General features: G+C 36.7%; 1 protein-coding gene across 5 annotated transcripts in view; it reads left to right on the plus strand.

The window, feature by feature from the left end:
- The window catches only part of HDAC9 (histone deacetylase 9), a 927,702-nt gene that overhangs the window by 525,788 nt on the left and 384,971 nt on the right, over window positions 1-16,943 (plus strand). For all 5 annotated transcript variants that reach the window (XR_005983513.1, XR_005983514.1, XM_041727864.1 and 2 more), the window contains 3 exons: window positions 9,779-9,901; window positions 13,134-13,344; window positions 13,772-13,989. Coding sequence is in view for 3 of the 5 variants with exons in the window: in XM_041727864.1 (XP_041583798.1) it covers window positions 9,779-9,901; window positions 13,134-13,344; window positions 13,772-13,989 (552 nt within the window). In the remaining 2 variants the exon portion in view is untranslated. The remainder of the gene's footprint in view (window positions 1-9,778; window positions 9,902-13,133; window positions 13,345-13,771; window positions 13,990-16,943) is intronic.

Consider the following 16,943-nt stretch of genomic DNA (forward strand, 5'->3'; position numbering starts at 1 on the left):
AATATTAAAGGAAATCGATATGAGTGTGTGCAGTCAACCCTAAAACACTTGTTTTCAACACATAATTTATTTGACACCCAAGATACAAAATACATTTGTGAGTCAACAGGAGTTTTTCTATGTAGTTTTGGTAATAGGCCAAGCAAAGGAAACAGTCTGTAAACAGCCATTCTTATGAAATAAGATGTTTTGAAGACACCGTCGGCTGACTGAAACTCTTGCTCTTGATTTTCTGTCATTATAAATCCTCCTTACCATGAATTGCTCTATGCAGGGAAAGCTGGTACAATAACTTCTCCTATGTAACTGTAACGTGCTTCTTCTCTTGTATTTGATATAATCATGGTAACTTAGAGTTGAAAAAGACTGATCAAATTTCTGATTCTTGGATCATCTATATAGCTTTCCTGATGTGTAATTATCAGACTTTCTCTAGAGCACTTCTACAAGGGATCTCCCTTTGCTGTTTCCTGAGACAGCTCAGTTGATTTTGGAGAATTAGTTCGACAGAAATGTCTTCTGTACATTATGTCGATATCTGCATCTCTATAATTTCATACACACACTTAAAATAAATTATTTATAAATTGTAAAATTACCAGGCCAAACTATAATTGAAGGCAGAAAACCAGAGGTTATTCCTGGTAAGTAAAGGACTGACACCATTGAAGGCAGAGAACCAGAGGTTATTCCTGATAAGTAAAGGACTGATACCAGTGAAATTACTTTTTTTCTAAGGACATTTGTGTACTTGGTTTTCAGTTTTGGTTTTCAGGGCCTCACAAAACTCAAAATAGAAGGTTAAAGCTCCCTATTGACCAAGCAGGATAATCTAATATGAAACATTAAACTGAAATTTCAAAAGCTCATGTCTATACTATGTTGGTGAGTCCCTCACCGCAGCCCCCAGAAGTGTCTGGATATAGACCAGAGCAGGGACAGGATTTCTCCGAAGTTTCTTTTTTTTTTTTTTTTCTCTGAAGTTTTAACCAGAAGTTAGTCCTTGCACGGAGTTGTAGCCCAAATTTACATACCTTCAAACTGTTAATTTGGTTTAAAGTACCCTAGATTTGTTAGGGCCCCTAAGTGTCTAGAGAAGCAAATATAGGGATCCCTGGGTAGCTCAGCAGTTTAGCAATGCCTTTGGCTGAGGGTGTGATCCTGGAGTCCTGGGATCAAGTCCCACATCGGGCTCCCTGCATGGAGCCTGCTTCTCCCTCCCCCTGTGTCTCTGCCTTTCTCTCTCTCTCTCTCTCTCTCTTTCTCTCTCTCTCTCTGTCTCTCATGAATAAATAAAATCTTTAAAAAAAAAGAAAAGCAAATATAAATCCTCTCTAGATGAATACACTTGCATTCTAAATTTCAAAACTTTCCTTCAATTTTCCAAGGAAAATAGCCAGAAGAGATAGACACTCTCTTGCTTATGATCAGCTTTCAGATAGTTGAAGACTAACAATTCAGGCCTCAACAATATCTCCAGGTCCTTCACCTATTTCTTGTTATTCATGGTCCTGCTGTCCCTCTTTTTCTTTTTTCATTGACCCTTCTAAAACATGGTACCGGATAGGATGAGTACATCACATATAGTTGTGATCAGAGATATAAGTGGTATTCTTGGACTGTTGGTTACAGGTATTGTATTTCTGTTAGTTCAATTCTATCTCAGGATTGGTCCATTTTTTGTGACCCTTTAATCCTTTTCCAGGAAAACAACAATTTGGTCATAGACGTTTCTAAAAACTTTAGATTTCCATTGCCTCTAAGTTTGAAGAATGTGATTCTTGGGTCTGGATTCTAAATCAGCTTGAGATGAATTCTGTGCCCTTGGAAAAAAGCAATGACACAGTAAACTATGTTAGACAGCAATGATGATTCTTAGAAATGCATTGTTAGGGCTAAAAGGTACAGATGCCCACTTAGAGTCTGTGATAATATTTTAGTAGGTTCAGAAATAGCAGTGTAATATCTTGATTGGGAAAGCATATGTAGTAACAGTATATTTTACAAAGGAGGGTACACAAAATTCAGCATGATGGTGATCTCTCTGGAGCCAGCAAGGTGGGAAGGGTTGGGTTTGTTACTAAAGAGGAAGATGCATATACTCTTTCATTAAGAATACATGTATACGGGGATCCCTGGGTGGCGCAGCGGTTTGGCGCCTGCCTTTGGCCCAGGGCGCGATCCTGGAGACCGGGGATCGAATCCCACATCGGGCTCCCGGTGCATGGAGCCTGCTTCTCCCTCTGCCTGTGTCTCTGCCTCTCTCTATCTCTCTGTGACTATCATAAATAAATAAAAATTTTAAAAAAATATTAAAAAAAAAGAATACATGTATACGGATACAGTACTTAGTACAACATAGAAGAACACCAAGAAATATATATTTGTGAGATTGGAAATAAATGGAAACTTCTTTACTTCAAACTTTTAATGACCTGTTAAATTGAGTATCCCAGATGATGTGACCCTATCTTTAAATTGCAAAATACATTAGAGAATGAAGATTAAAAGGATTTTGCTTATGTTGCTTTAATCTATTTGTTATTCCTAAAACCTTCGCTATCACAAATATGCTTAGGTTGCTCTACCTTTTCATCTACTTACTGAACATTCTGTTACTACAAACTTTGCCTTCCACCCCCACCAGTTAAAAAAAAAAAAAAAAAAAAAAAAAACAGAAGGAAATGTGATTTAATGGAGTTTGAAAGAGTAGAGGTATTTCTTCAGGTCAGTGACAGGACATTCACCTCCAAAGCTGGAAAGACTAGTTCAAAAGCGAACAGTGACTTACTCCATAATGAATTAATTGTGTGCCTGAACTATGATCCAAAAGGCCAGGTAGACAGACCTTTATGCACTGATGGGTAGCCTCTCCATGGCCCAAAACAAAAAATTCAGCCCTGATGGCTAACATGTGGTTTTCTGCTGCACTGCATTTACAGAGGTCTGTAATGTAATTCATGGTGGAGCTAAAGAGACAGCGGAATTCAGACAGAAACTCTCAACAAATTAACATCCTAGTTCTGTAACACAAAATGCTTCCACCTAAACTAGAAAGAGAGGAAAACAGATATTTTCAGCCAATTCTTGATTTACAATCATTTTGGATTTAGTTTGATTTTTACAGACATCTTCCAAGATTAACAATAGTGTGTAATTTCCTATCAACAGAAATAGTTTGAGGCATGAAAAATATACATCACCTACTATACTTTCAAAAGCCAAGCTAGTTGTATACTTCACCATTTACAAAATATTTGGTTAAGCAGCACAGGTGAGTTTTCACTTTAAAATAGTTCAACAGTGTACATTTGTATGAATGCTTTATTCTGTGACCTGTCAGTAGAAAAACATTTCACCTAATTCTTTCAGAGCCCTTGTAAATGAATAGGATTCCACTCCCTTTTACTGCTTAGGAAATAGGAAAGTAAGGCTGTATCTCAGGCTGATTCGAGGCTTAGGCAAAAAGAAAATTTTTATCTTGTAATTCACATGTCCTGTATGATTTAGATGGGGGTGAAGATGGATGTAGGAGGAGAATTTACTCCTCTAAGTTTTAGGAAACGGCACAAGTGAATTCACATGTATGGGTCTTCTATTCAGAAGGCTCCACAGAAACCTGGTTCCAAAAACAGCTCCTTTCTCATCATTGGTTAAGTTGCTAAGCTTGTCCCTGACCTCAGATTCCTTATCTAGTGATAGGTAGTAAGTAATACCTACTACTCCCAACAGCTTTGCCGTGAGGAATCAGTGTTGGGAAGGCGGGTGGTGAATTGCGACGTGTGAAACGAGTTCATTTTTTGTTGTTGTTATCAATACTGACTCCTAGTAGGGAAAACTCATTAGCATGTTTGTCTTCAAGCCAGCAAATCACATGTGAGAGTGAGTCTCCATCTGCTCTGACCACTTCTGTTCCATTTCTTCTATTTCTTACATATGCTCAGTCCTGAACTCGGATTGTTGGAGCTACTTGTTTTACTCATTTGTAAACTTGGTTGGGGAGCTGAAACCTCAGGAGTTTCTATTTCCAGCTCCAGTCAGAAATGTCTTTACCTATCTAGTTACTTTATTGTTAATACTGTGGGCCTGTGGGTTCAAATGTTTCCATGAATATCAACACCATTATTTTAGATGCCGTAGATTTATTTGATAGCTATGTTAACAGTAGCCAAGCAGCTGGTTTATTTCTATTTGAACATTAGTGGCTGGCTCTGCTATGCTGTTTTTTAAATAATTTTTTTTCCAGCAGATACAAACGATTTTTTAAAAAGAGTTCTAATAATAAGGTTAAGCACTCTAAAATCATCTGAAATGTCACTTGTGTTGCCCCAATCTCACATGACTCATCTGCCTATTGTTTCATAATGGTTGTTGTGACATTTGCTGTAAATGTTATGCTCCCTTCTGAGTGGGTGTAGAGCTATGGTTTTAGATGGCAGAAAATAAAATGCTTTCCCCCCATCTTTGGGGAAAAGAGGTTGCCATGACAAAAGAATTATTTAGTAGGAATAACATGAGTCAATATTGTAAAGCAAGACCTTTAATGAGACCTTCAGCGGTGCCTTTAGATGCAAAGGAAGCCCTGTCAAATGATAATTTCTTATCTCCAAATCATTTTATAGTGATATATATTCTTGGATGTCCAGCAAAAATAAAAACTTAGGGATTTAAGTTTCTAAAAAATGTCTTCATCACGTGGAGATTTTCATTTTCTGTTGGCTATCTGAAAGGACAAGAGAAAATGAATACTATTTAAAATTATTGTGAAAACCATAAAAAAGTATTAAATGACTAGGAAATATATTTTTTTTTTGGTTTGGGGTTCTTTGTTGTTTTTTTTATTTTTAATGTGGCTCTTTTATTTTGTAGATAGCCTAATTTGGGGATCTGGGACCTTTTACAACTATAGCAGATTAAGTTTACAAGCATGTCTTCCTGAACACCATTCTAGTACACACAGACGGACGCTTCCAGATCAGGCTAGTCAGAGGTGCTTCTGTCCCAGATGGAAGGAGCTGGTGTCCAGGGAAAGTGGGCAGCTGCCCAGTCATATGCCAGTGATTGGCAGAGCTCAAGTGTTAGGACACTGAGACCACACTTCTTTTCACCAGTCCAGACTGCTCCTCACCAAAACTCTGTAGATACTTACATTCTTTCTGGATTCTCATGCATATTGTCAGTAATTTTGAACATGTAGTAAATTTAAAATTCTACATCCACTTTTTCTATGAGCTTTTTAAAATATAGGTGGTTATTTACATAACTAGTGTTCTATTGAAGGTCATCTCTTGACTTCTTTGTCTTAAGAGTGAGAAGGGTCAGGAGGCCTGGGTGGCTCAGTGGTTGAGCATCTGCCTTTGGCTCAGGCAGTCATCTGGGGGTCCTGGGAATGAGTCCCGCATCAGGCTCCCTGATGACTCTGCCTCTCTCTCTGTGTCTCTTGTGAATAAATAAATAAAATCTTAAAAAAAAAAAAAACAAGTGAGAAGAGTCTTCCCTTCCCTTCCTTTCTTCTTCCCTTCCTTCTTCTGTATCTCCTACCCCTACTCCCATTTCCCTTTCACCCACAGGCAGTCATTCTCTATTTTTGTGTGCATTGGCTTGTGCATCAAATGCATTTTCTGCTTTATGTCCACAAATTTTAGTGGGTAAAAATGACACGGTATTGTCAGTCTCATTCCACTTCTTATTTTTATCATTAAGCATGTGTTTTTAGATCTAGTCATGTCACTATGGATGTAGATACCTGATAGTTTGCTTTTAATCACCATGGCAGTCTATGGTGGGCAGTGCTTAATTCTCCCTCCCATTCTCCATTTGGATGCCCTAGTGGCTGCCAGTTCTCATTCACCACCAAAAACTGCTTGAATATGTACTCATGGACATCACCCTAAATGATGATGGATGAGAGCTTAGGAGAGAATTTCTTGAAGATATAATTCCCAGCAGAAGAATTTGGGGATCATGGTATATAGTGTAATGTTTTATCATTCTGAATTATTCACCAGAACTGCTATACCAGTCTACAGTCCCACCAGCAATATGTGATGGTTTTTACCTTTCTATGACATTTGAGATTTTGTATTTTTCTAATTTTTGCCAGTGTTCTTTTTGTAAGAGATTTTGAGTCTTTGAAATGAATAGCTTTCTGATTTCAATGGCAAAATTAATAGCCCTAGAGACATAGTTTTTCAGTCTATTTTATTCGTCTGAATTGCAAATATTATCCATAAGATAGTCTTCCAGTTGCTATGATGGTAAGAAAACAATTTGAAGGTCATTGTTAAGATATGAGCAGACCTCCACTGACCCAATACCTGATTCAGTCATATCCCTCTTCTCCACATCCTAGCTCCTTCTGGTGAAATGCTAGTTACTTATCAAAGCCTGGTACAAAACTGACAGTCTGCTTTGTGCCATTGAAGTGATTTAACCCTGTCCTAATTAAAGGAATTATCACAGATCGTTATAATTTGTTTTCTACTTTTCTGTGCACTTAAACTAGCATATGAACTTGAGTCGTGGAGGACGTCTTTGTATATCTACTCTCCAATGCCCACACTGTTACTCTAACTGAATTGTTGTTTCTTAATTGTTTCATGAATGTTAAAAGATAGTCATGTATACTTTTAATATTAATTTCCATTTTATCTGACTACAGCAATAGTTTCTGGTTCTGAAAAATTTTTAGATTAAAACCATCCTCCCCATGTTCTAAGATGTAAAACGTTGGCATTTTAGCACAGCTTTGATTTAAGGGCTGGATCAGTTTCAAAATTGCTTCCTGAGAAAGAAATCCTGGCTTTGCTTGAAAATGCTTGTGATCTCACCATGATGCTAAGGTGGGGTAACCTTCCAGCCTTGTAAGAATACTGGTCAGGATGTATTCATTCATTATCTCAGTGAATTGGTACCTCTCACCACCTGTTCAGCTGGTTTTCAAGTGTGTCCACACTTTTGTAGCAGTGTAGATGGAATACAAATCCAGGTTCTTGCTAAGAAAACATTAACCTGGAACAGATAGACTGTGCTGATCAAAAAGCCATATTGAGGAAAGTTGTACTTAAAGAAGATAATTTGAGGAAAACATTTTTTCAAGTCTGTGAAGTCATTTGTGGTTCTAGTCATCCTATAGAAATTCTATGCCTACTACTTTATCTGTAATTGAAGGAAATGAACTAAATAATGTCCAAGACCCTGAAGTCCTGTGATATGATACTATACCACTTATTCTGTGTGGGCAGAACCAGCTATGTACTCTCAGTGGACCTGGGGGACTCAGGACTTTGCTTGTTTCCTCAGGAATTGTCTCTGTGACTTGAAGACCCTCATGTCTATAAAGTCATCAGAGCTTTCACTTCCTTCACATGCCCAGGTCAGCTGGTTCCCAGTTGTATACATTTATTCCTTTCCATAAGCCTCAGGACCTAATTTTGCTACCTCTTCTTTTCTAAAGCTTCCCCCATGTCCATACTTTTTTTATGGTTCCCATATCCTTCAGTAATTGCAGAGTGGGGTATGTAGCTTCTACAACAGTACCTAACAACAAATCATATAGCTTGGGTCATTTTAAAGGTTCTATTGCTGATCCCAATGGGAACCAGAATTGAGGAAATCACTCAGTTTCTTCATCCATAACTGAAGAGTAATGAAAGCTGGAGTGTGTCTATGAAGAAGTCCCTGGCAAAGGGCTTGGCACACAGTAGGTGCTGAAAATCAGTATGCTGTCATAGGAAATGGTTTTGTTTTTTTTGTTTTTTTTTTGAAGCCACTCAGTTTTGACATGAAACTTAAGGAGTTTAATCCTATCGTAAGAATATTCCCAAATGTCTTCATTTTAGTCAAAGCCCACATGCACAGATAGTCCGCTGCTGCCATTATTACATCCAAGAAGAAATATTTTTCTTCCTTTAGTATAGGTTTGCTTTCTGAGATGAGGTGGGAAGGTATTGCAGAAGTTCATCCTGGGAAACAAAGATGACCTCTTTAGCGAGGCCTGTGGTATATCTTTGGTGCCATTCCCACAGTTCATGTCAAGTCTCAGTGCTGTGATAAGCTAATACAACCTGGAATGAATATTATACATGATTTAAAATGCTTATTTTTCCACATGTATTTCTCTCCTATGAAAACAGATAAGTAAGTGAAATACCATTTTATTGTAAATGACAACTTGCTGCTAATAATCTAGTTAAAATATTTTTTACTTCCTCATACATTCTTTTTGTTCTTATTCAAACATGTATTCCAAACCAAAAATTAATGTTAAAAGCAATTATTAGTGTAAGCAAAATAAAAGCTTGCCTTTTTAACTAAAGCAAATAGGCAGCTGCTATTCAGAGCTTCTAAAATAATGCAGTCTCATCAGAAGGAAAAATCATTCCGAGCAATCTTCGTGCAATGGCAGTTTAGACAACTTTGATTTTATAAAGGGTTGCATCTAAAGTCTGTATAATGTTAAAGTTTCAGTATGCCTCTTGGTGTTCACACAGACATATCTGACTTCTTTTGAGAAAAAACAAAATCTGAGTTAGCCTGGAATTCCAAGTTGCAGTGTGAAAAAAAAATCTCCATTTAACCTTCTGCTGGTATTATGTGAAGGCTACGACTCATCTCCAAACAAACGTATGATTGAGGTGATGTTTTGGAATAACATCCTGTGTTCTGGTGGCGCATCACTCTTCAGTGACATTCTGAGGTTGCATTGTATTAGCACATGATATTTTCCCCAGTTAATTGATATCCCAGGTTCGTCCAGGGGAAAATCTACGGCTCCCCCAAACATGCTTGACAAGTTATTATATTTACTTTACTCAAAGCCCGTGTGTGCAATATCCCTCTTGGAGGTGGTCTCTTATTGGAGTCCCATATGCTTTTTGTTTGGGAAGAAAGCAGTCACTGTGTCATACTGTTACATGGAGTATTCTTTTTCAGGGATGTTGTTCCCTTGGGGACCATATCAGGCCAGAGTTCCTTAGTCTAATAAGACCTTTGTAACTCTTATTGTAGAAGAGTTCTGGGAGGGAAGCAAGAGTTAAACAGAAAATGTAATTCAAGCAACCATATTAGGCCACATGTGGGAAAACATGACTTAGTATTGGATTAAAAAAAGGTATTTGTTGTAAAAAGGACTGTGATGCCAAAACATTCGAGGTATTTTCAGTGTAAATGAAGGCTATTGTGGAACAAAGAACTTGTAACATTTTAACATTTACCTTAGTTTCTGAATATGAATGATCTAAATATACATCATGTAGAGTTCATATATTTTATATTAAAAAAGATATTATCAATTATAGAAGTCCTGTATGGTGACATCTGATCTAAGATTTTCTTTTGAGTTTTCCCATCAGTAAAACGATGTTTAATCTATATAGAGATAATTATTTTAGCAGTATTATATACATATTCATCGCTCAGTAATACAAAAATATACTCATAAGAATTAGTCAATGTAATTGTTGTGCTTTACCAGTTGATGACAGACACACTGATTATGGTTGGTAAAGGTAGAATTATTAAAAAGAATTTTGAAAAATGAACATACGAAGCCCTTTTTTTCAGATTTTGTGATTATGTTTAATGAACAAAATTTTAATTTAATTTTCAGATACAGCTTTTGGATACAGAAATCATAAACAATTAATATTTTTGGCTATTTTGACCAATTATTGATACTGTAAAATGTATTTTCTGAAATGTGAACATTTTACAGCAAATGTTATGATATAATAATGTTTTGAAACTGCCTTTTCTTTCTTTTTTATTTTTTTCATAGCAAATGGTGTCACAGCAACGCATTCTAATTCATGAAGATTCCATGAACCTGCTAAGTCTTTATACCTCTCCCTCTTTGCCCAACATTACCTTGGGACTTCCAGCAGTGCCAACCCAGCTCAATGTAAGTCATTACACAGCAGCCCATTAAAATATCAGCCCAGTGATATTTTCTTAGGGGAACTTCTCTTTCATTTCTTGTATATTTAGACTTCAGGGAAATGTGGTAGAGTTCACTTCTCCTAGAATTCACTCACTTCGCTCTGAGTTGTACAGAGACATTCAGTTTAATTTCAAATTAGAGTATTATACGGGTTCACATTATATAATATATATAAAAATAATAACTAACATTTATATAATGTTTTATAGCTTTTAAAAAAGAAAGCACTCTCCAGATATATTATTTTAGTACCTTCACACAGCTCTCCCATGAAACAGAGATTACAGACCACAGTTTTACAGAAGAAGCAGCTGAGACTTGGAATATTTAAAAGCCCAAGATCACAGAGGAATTGAGTAGCAGTCCTAGGACTCAACCTGGGCCAATGTTGAGAGGTGTAGCTTCTAAAGCACAGCAGCATATGTTTATAGAATTTATTTTGTGAATGACTTTATTTTCGGAATTTAAGTTACTGACTCTGTGGTACTAAGAAATACATATCTGGAAAACCTCTCTAAGAGCAATATTAAATTTTCCCCAGGAGATTCAGAGTGAATCAATTACTTTAAAAGTCCTGACATCTGAAATAGGATCTCTGGGAGGTACTTGTCCTACAAGCAGAAGATAGCAATAATTATTTTATACATATTCCCCCAAATAATATAAACTTTAGTCATTGTCAAAGATTTGTAAGCTTTACGAGAAAAATTCATCTGTGAAATGTTAGTAAATTAAATTGTACTTATGCAGAGGTCATGTTATGCATTAGGTTTTAAGAGAAATTTATTTCAACTCTTGGCACCAATTTTGTCAAACTTTAGCAGCACATCTTCCATGGAGTTCAGCTTGTCAAATTCACATCTTTTACGATACGCCCACACCAGGAAATTTTAAAGAGTTGACCATTTTTTACCTCATTTATTTTTAGAATATAAATGGTGGGCACAAGCACACCTACCTATATGGACATTTTTAAATGATAAATTTTGTAATTGGGTTCAATACATATTATAAAATCAATCTAAGAGAAATCTGGTTATATTTGGTATTTTTAAGAGAGTAGAGTGTTATCTCCCATGATACAGTAATCTTACACCAGAGGAGAAAGCCTTAATTTGGATGTGTTTTATATTTGGAATTGAAGAAAAAAGGCTTAATAATACTGATTTCAGCTACCCCCTGAGAATTCCACATGAAGTATTTGTAAACAGTTGAGTCTAGTGAAAAGGAAAAAAAAGAATTAGGGATGAATCTGAACATTAAATGTTCGTGGATGATATTTTCACATCTCCACTTATTAAAAATTGTTTTTTCATCTATTCCTTTTTTTCTATTCTTCTGATGATAAGCAAATACTGACACAAAAGCTCCTTATGACACATGAATAGGCATTTTATTTCCACTCTTTTTTTGCATGTTCTTAAGTCATTCCTACCAGCTAACACAAACATACCCCACTTTTAATGTGGTCAGAGAGAATTTTTTCCCAAAGGACCAAGTACTAAAGCCAGACCATTTAATGTTTCAATGGTAATACAATTTGGTACCATTGGATGAATAAACCAATGTGGTTTGGATTGCAGTTTCATTTTTCTTTGCTTCCATTTTGGTGTGGATGAGGCCATCACAATTAATTTTTCAAGCTTAGCATTGCTTTGGCAAAGGGATCTTTAATATTCCATTTCCCCACTGAATAGTGGGAAATTTTAAGGAAAAGAGGCCAGGAGAAGGAATCACTTCTAGATTAAACATTGCATTGACTTGCCATGTGACTAAGACAAACCATTTACCTCTTTGTCCTTCAATTTCTCCATCACTGAAAATTGCTTTGCTTCCCTGGTGCACAGCAATTTTGAAAGATGAAACATGAGTTTTGAAAAGAAACATGCCACATAATTTTGAGGTATTAGACTTCTGCTTTTGTAATACCAAAATGACCTCCATTCATTAAATTCTTTGAATAGGATAATTCATTATTACTATTGATGATATAATTATTATTACCTTATTACTGTGTTATCATACATTTCAAGTTCTTAATAGCATTTTTATTTGATCTATTTCACTTGTAGTTTATTTTATTAAACAAAAGTATCTGGAGTGTCATTTTCAATATTTAGAGATTTGGGGGATCTGTTATGAATTAATACAAAATACATGTTTAAATCAAAGTCCTGCATATTTTATACAACCTTTCATTGAGTAGGCTGAAGAATTTTATTTTAAAAATTAAATATTGAAAATATTTCTTTATAAGATTTTATTTATTTATTCATGAGAGACACACAGAGAGAGGAAGAGACATAGGCAGAGGAAGAAGCAGGCTCCATGCAGGGAGCCCAATATAGGACTCAATCCTGGACCTCCGGGATCATGCCCTGAGCCAAAGGTAGATGCTCAACTGCAGAGCCACCCCGGTGTCCCTAAATATTGAAAATCTACAGCTCTGTGAACTTACTAGAAGACATTAGAGGAATCGCTCCTGCTTAAAACTCCAAAGTTAGTTTTATCTCTGGCTTCTTCATTACTATGATATAGTCATTACTTTAGCAATTTGAATCAATTTTACATTTCCTTATACCTTTTTACCTAAACAGTACACTAAAATATTTAAAAAATAAACTTCCCAGTTATTAAGCCTGAAATTAGCATTATTTTCAATGTTAAAAACTCTTTAAGTTCAGTACAATGATGCTCAATACTAAATCGTCTCCAGTTCTTCTACTCTGTTTCTATTTCTCCTTTGTTAATTCAGTTAGTTTAAAAAGACATGCTGTTGGGCAAAATAGGTGAAGGCGATTTAGCGGTACAAATTTCCCATTGTAAAATGTATGTCATAGGGATGAAAAGTACAGCATAGGGAATACAGTCAATAAGATTGTAGGAAGTTTGTATGATGACAGATGGTGGTTATACTTATGGTGAGCACCTCTAATGTATATGAATGTTGAATCACTATGTTGTACACTCGAAACCAGTTTAATATTGTATGTCAACAATACTTCAATTAAAAAGAGAACTGGGAGAAAAAAAAAGACATGCTGTTATACATATTTTCCCTACTCAGGCATCAAGAAGATGGGGTTTTCTTTTGGATAGAGGAAGGGAGAATTAGGGAATAAAAAACTCACCTAACAGTGTACAGACCTAATGGATGAAAGAGGATTAACATCTTTATTATTTCTTGACACAGGCTTCAAATTCACTTAAAGAGAAACAGAAGTGTGAGACCCAGACGCTCAGACAAGGCGTTCCTCTTCCTGGGCAGTATGGGGGCAGCATCCCAGCATCTTCAAGCCATCCCCACGTTGCTTTAGAGGGAAAGCCCAACAGCAGCCACCAAGCTCTCCTACAGCATTTATTATTGAAAGAACAAATGCGACAGCAAAAGCTTCTTGTGGCTGGTAATTAATAATGGCATCACTTGCAGATCATTTTAGGACTTTATTTATCAGTGATCCAGTGTAATGTCTTTTTAGTTTAAGACCCTAGTAAAGATTTACAGTGTCATACAAAGGTCTCCCTGACACTTGGTATTGTGGGAAAGGCTACTATTCCTTTTTATTCTTTTAGACACATGGTGGGAAAAACATCTCACCTTATTTAGCCTTCATGCATACCAGGGTGGACTACTGGTGAGTCACTGGTCAGATGCAGACCTGTCTAGTGTTCTGACACATCTGCCTGCACCTCATACATCCTGGCCTTCTTCTGATGTGTGCCAAGTAGAAAAGCTCGTTTTCTTCAAATTTATCTCATATATCTGTTCTCTGTGGCTTTGCATCTTAAGCAAAATTGTGTGTATGTGTGTACATGTGTATTTTTTTTCAGGTGGAGTTCCCTTACATCCTCAGTCTCCATTGGCAACAAAGGAGAGAATCTCACCTGGCATTAGAGGTACCCACAAACTACCCCGTCACAGACCCCTGAATCGAACCCAGTCTGCACCTCTGCCTCAGAGCACGTTGGCTCAGCTGGTCATTCAGCAGCAACACCAGCAATTCTTGGAGAAGCAGAAGCAATACCAGCAGCAGATCCACATGAATAAAGTAAGCCCCCAATCCAAAGTCACGATGTCATATCCAGCAGTGGGGAAATTGGGGTTCTCTTCCCTGATCTGGGCACACAAGAGGAGAATGGTGGTATCAAAAGGAGATTGCCAGCCTATCCCTCGAGGACAGCATCACAATATCAGTATTTTCACTATCCTTACATTCACAGGATGTTTATAGCAAAATTGAGATTATAGATTGGTAAGTTTTATGATTGAGGGCCTATTTGAATACAGAAGTACATACGGGCACATTGAGAGCACATACAGCACATACAGAGCCCCATTTTTCAGTATGGTAGAAAAGGCTTGAAGGCAGAATTGAATGTGGTGGGGTTGACAGCTCAAAAAGTTTGCACAGGTACAAGCCGATATGATGAGGTGAGCCAACAAACTATTTCTCAGCAACTTGTACATATCCATGTTATATTTATTTTTTAGCATGCCCCCACTTTATTCCAAACAGTGTCTGAAGCAATTTCTCAGAAATGTGTGGTAATTTTCTGGCAGCCTTATTGTGGCCAAAATGGAAAGCTGATGTCTGTATCACACCACATCCTTAGGCGCTCTCCTGCTGAGGCAACCACAAAGAAACAGTGATTACAATATAACAATATCAGACAGGCTCAGCCGGTAAAATGTTTTCAACACATTCATAAGCAAGACCTGTTTACAAAGCTTTGACACTGCCCTCTGCTATGGTAGGTTTACAAAACAGAGTCTTCTCATTCCCTGACAGTGTTAGGGTCCTGAATATCATAATTCTTTCCACTCTCCTTTGTTACTGTATCACCTACAAGGCATCTCACAGAGGTATTATTTTTAAGAAATGACTTTCTGTTTACTGATAGGTAGCTAAAAAATGGCTTACTATTTAAAAACTTTATTGTATCATGATATAAACAAAGCAAAACCTCATGGGCAAAGGTCTGATTGTCTTTCTAATTGCTATAGGAGAAAGGGGGTTCTTTTTCTTGTACTCACTTTATTGTAGGTAGGGCAAGAGTTTTTCTCTTCTCTTTGGCCTCCACTTATAGGGCAGAGACATGAAGGGAGCAGGGGCTGAAGACCATACTACTGAATAGAAATCCTTCCAGCCCAGCCTTTCGCTGCCTTCAAAGATGATGTGTATGTGTGTGGGATTGGGGAAGTGGGTGCTGGGGATGGATGGCAGTGGCACTGCCTTTCCTGCCATCTCTCATTATACTTAACTCTATATTCCACTCTACTGCATACTCTTTATACATTGTCAGATTGATGCCAATTTTATTGCTACAGTTTTCTCTAAATTTATCAAATTATTTTTATATCAAGGCAGTCTCACTGGAGAAGACCAACTTCCTTCCTGTAGAGTGGCTTGATACTTATGGACTTGAATGTGGCTCTGCATATGTTTGCTATATTATGGTAGAGTGCAGTTTGTTTGTTTTGTGGTCTCTCAGCACTACTTCAAACTACTGGGTATTCTTGAAAAATTGTTCAGTGATTAATGAGAAAAGTTTTTGAAGAAGGAAAGATTGGGGATCCTACCTTTTGCCTCACAATAGTTTTTCTGGTTGTTTTTGTTTGTTTGTTTGTTTGTTTGTTTGTTTGTTTGTTTGTTTAACAGAGAGCATGAGTGGAAGAGGGGTAGAGGGAGGAGAATTTTAAGCAGGTTTCATGCCCAGAGTGCAGCCCAATGAGGGGCTCGATCTCATGACCCCAGAATCATGACCTGAGTCTAAATCAAGAGTCTGTTGCTCAACCGATTGAGCCACTTAGGTGCCCTGTTGCCTCATAATATTTTGATCTGGGATTGGGTTCATTAGATTCCTATGAATACTTTTAAGAATATTTTAGAATATATTTTTTATGACCTAGAGATGCCAGTGTTTCAGACTCAGTGGTATGCTAATAACAGAATCTTTATATTTTAGTATTCCACTTGAGATTTTGACAGGCGGATGCTAACCTTAGTCGTGTGGAAGAAACTAAGATGAAAAGCAGGCATTTGCATTTGAGCAAGGAGAAAAGCAAATCCTATCAGAGACCTTCTCCCATGTGTTGCTGATTCCTTGGAATCTGTTAAGAATTCTTCCCAAAATTAGAAACAAACCTATACTTTCAGGTACATGTTTGTACAGTGGTTTGATTATTAAATCTTGTCTTAATTAGGCAAAATGAAGTCCAGAAAACTTCAAAGTACAAAGCTGATCTTTATATATTAACCCCTCTCAGCTTGGGTGTTTAGATTACTCAAGCAGGTCTCTAGTTGGCTTTTCTCCAAGTATGTATTCCATATGTTTGATCAAATGACATATGCACATTGGGTATTCTCCAGATTTTGAAAATATTTCACCTGCCCTCAATTGTCTAAGGGAAAAGAGGAGAATCTTATTAAAGAAAATATTGAATCTCTTTCCTATTTTGAATCATTCACAATAGAACCATCAAGAAATGAATTACAACTGCTCACCATTCCCCATAATGTGATGAAAACATTTATTTCACATTTTGTGAGGGCCATAACTTAGATGCCAAAAACCAATGAGTTTCTGTATGATCATATATTTATGTACACTCTACCCATTTTGAATATCCATTAATGAGAAATAACCACAGAAACTTTATGTAATTTTTTTCCTGGTGCAATGGATTAGTCTGCATTGAAGCATTTCACACTGGAGCCAAATAGTTGGCATCATAAAAAATGGTCCCTGTTCTTGAGCAGCTTACAGCAGAAAATATATGCTCACATAAAGACATAGGTTTGCAGATAACATGTTTGAAAATGTCCTTTCCTTTTGCTCCCTCAACTTTTGTTATGGCTCTTTTTTTAAGATATAGAGAAGAAAAAAAATACAGTGGCAACAAAGAAAAAGAGAAGTAGATTTATCCCTAAGCATACATCATATTAGATGTGATTGTCCTTCCTGGTATGAAATTTTTTTTAAATATTTTATTTATTTATTC

Source organism: Vulpes lagopus, chromosome 13, assembly GCF_018345385.1.
Source record: "Vulpes lagopus strain Blue_001 chromosome 13, ASM1834538v1, whole genome shotgun sequence".
Classification (NCBI taxonomy): domain Eukaryota; kingdom Metazoa; phylum Chordata; class Mammalia; order Carnivora; family Canidae; genus Vulpes; species Vulpes lagopus.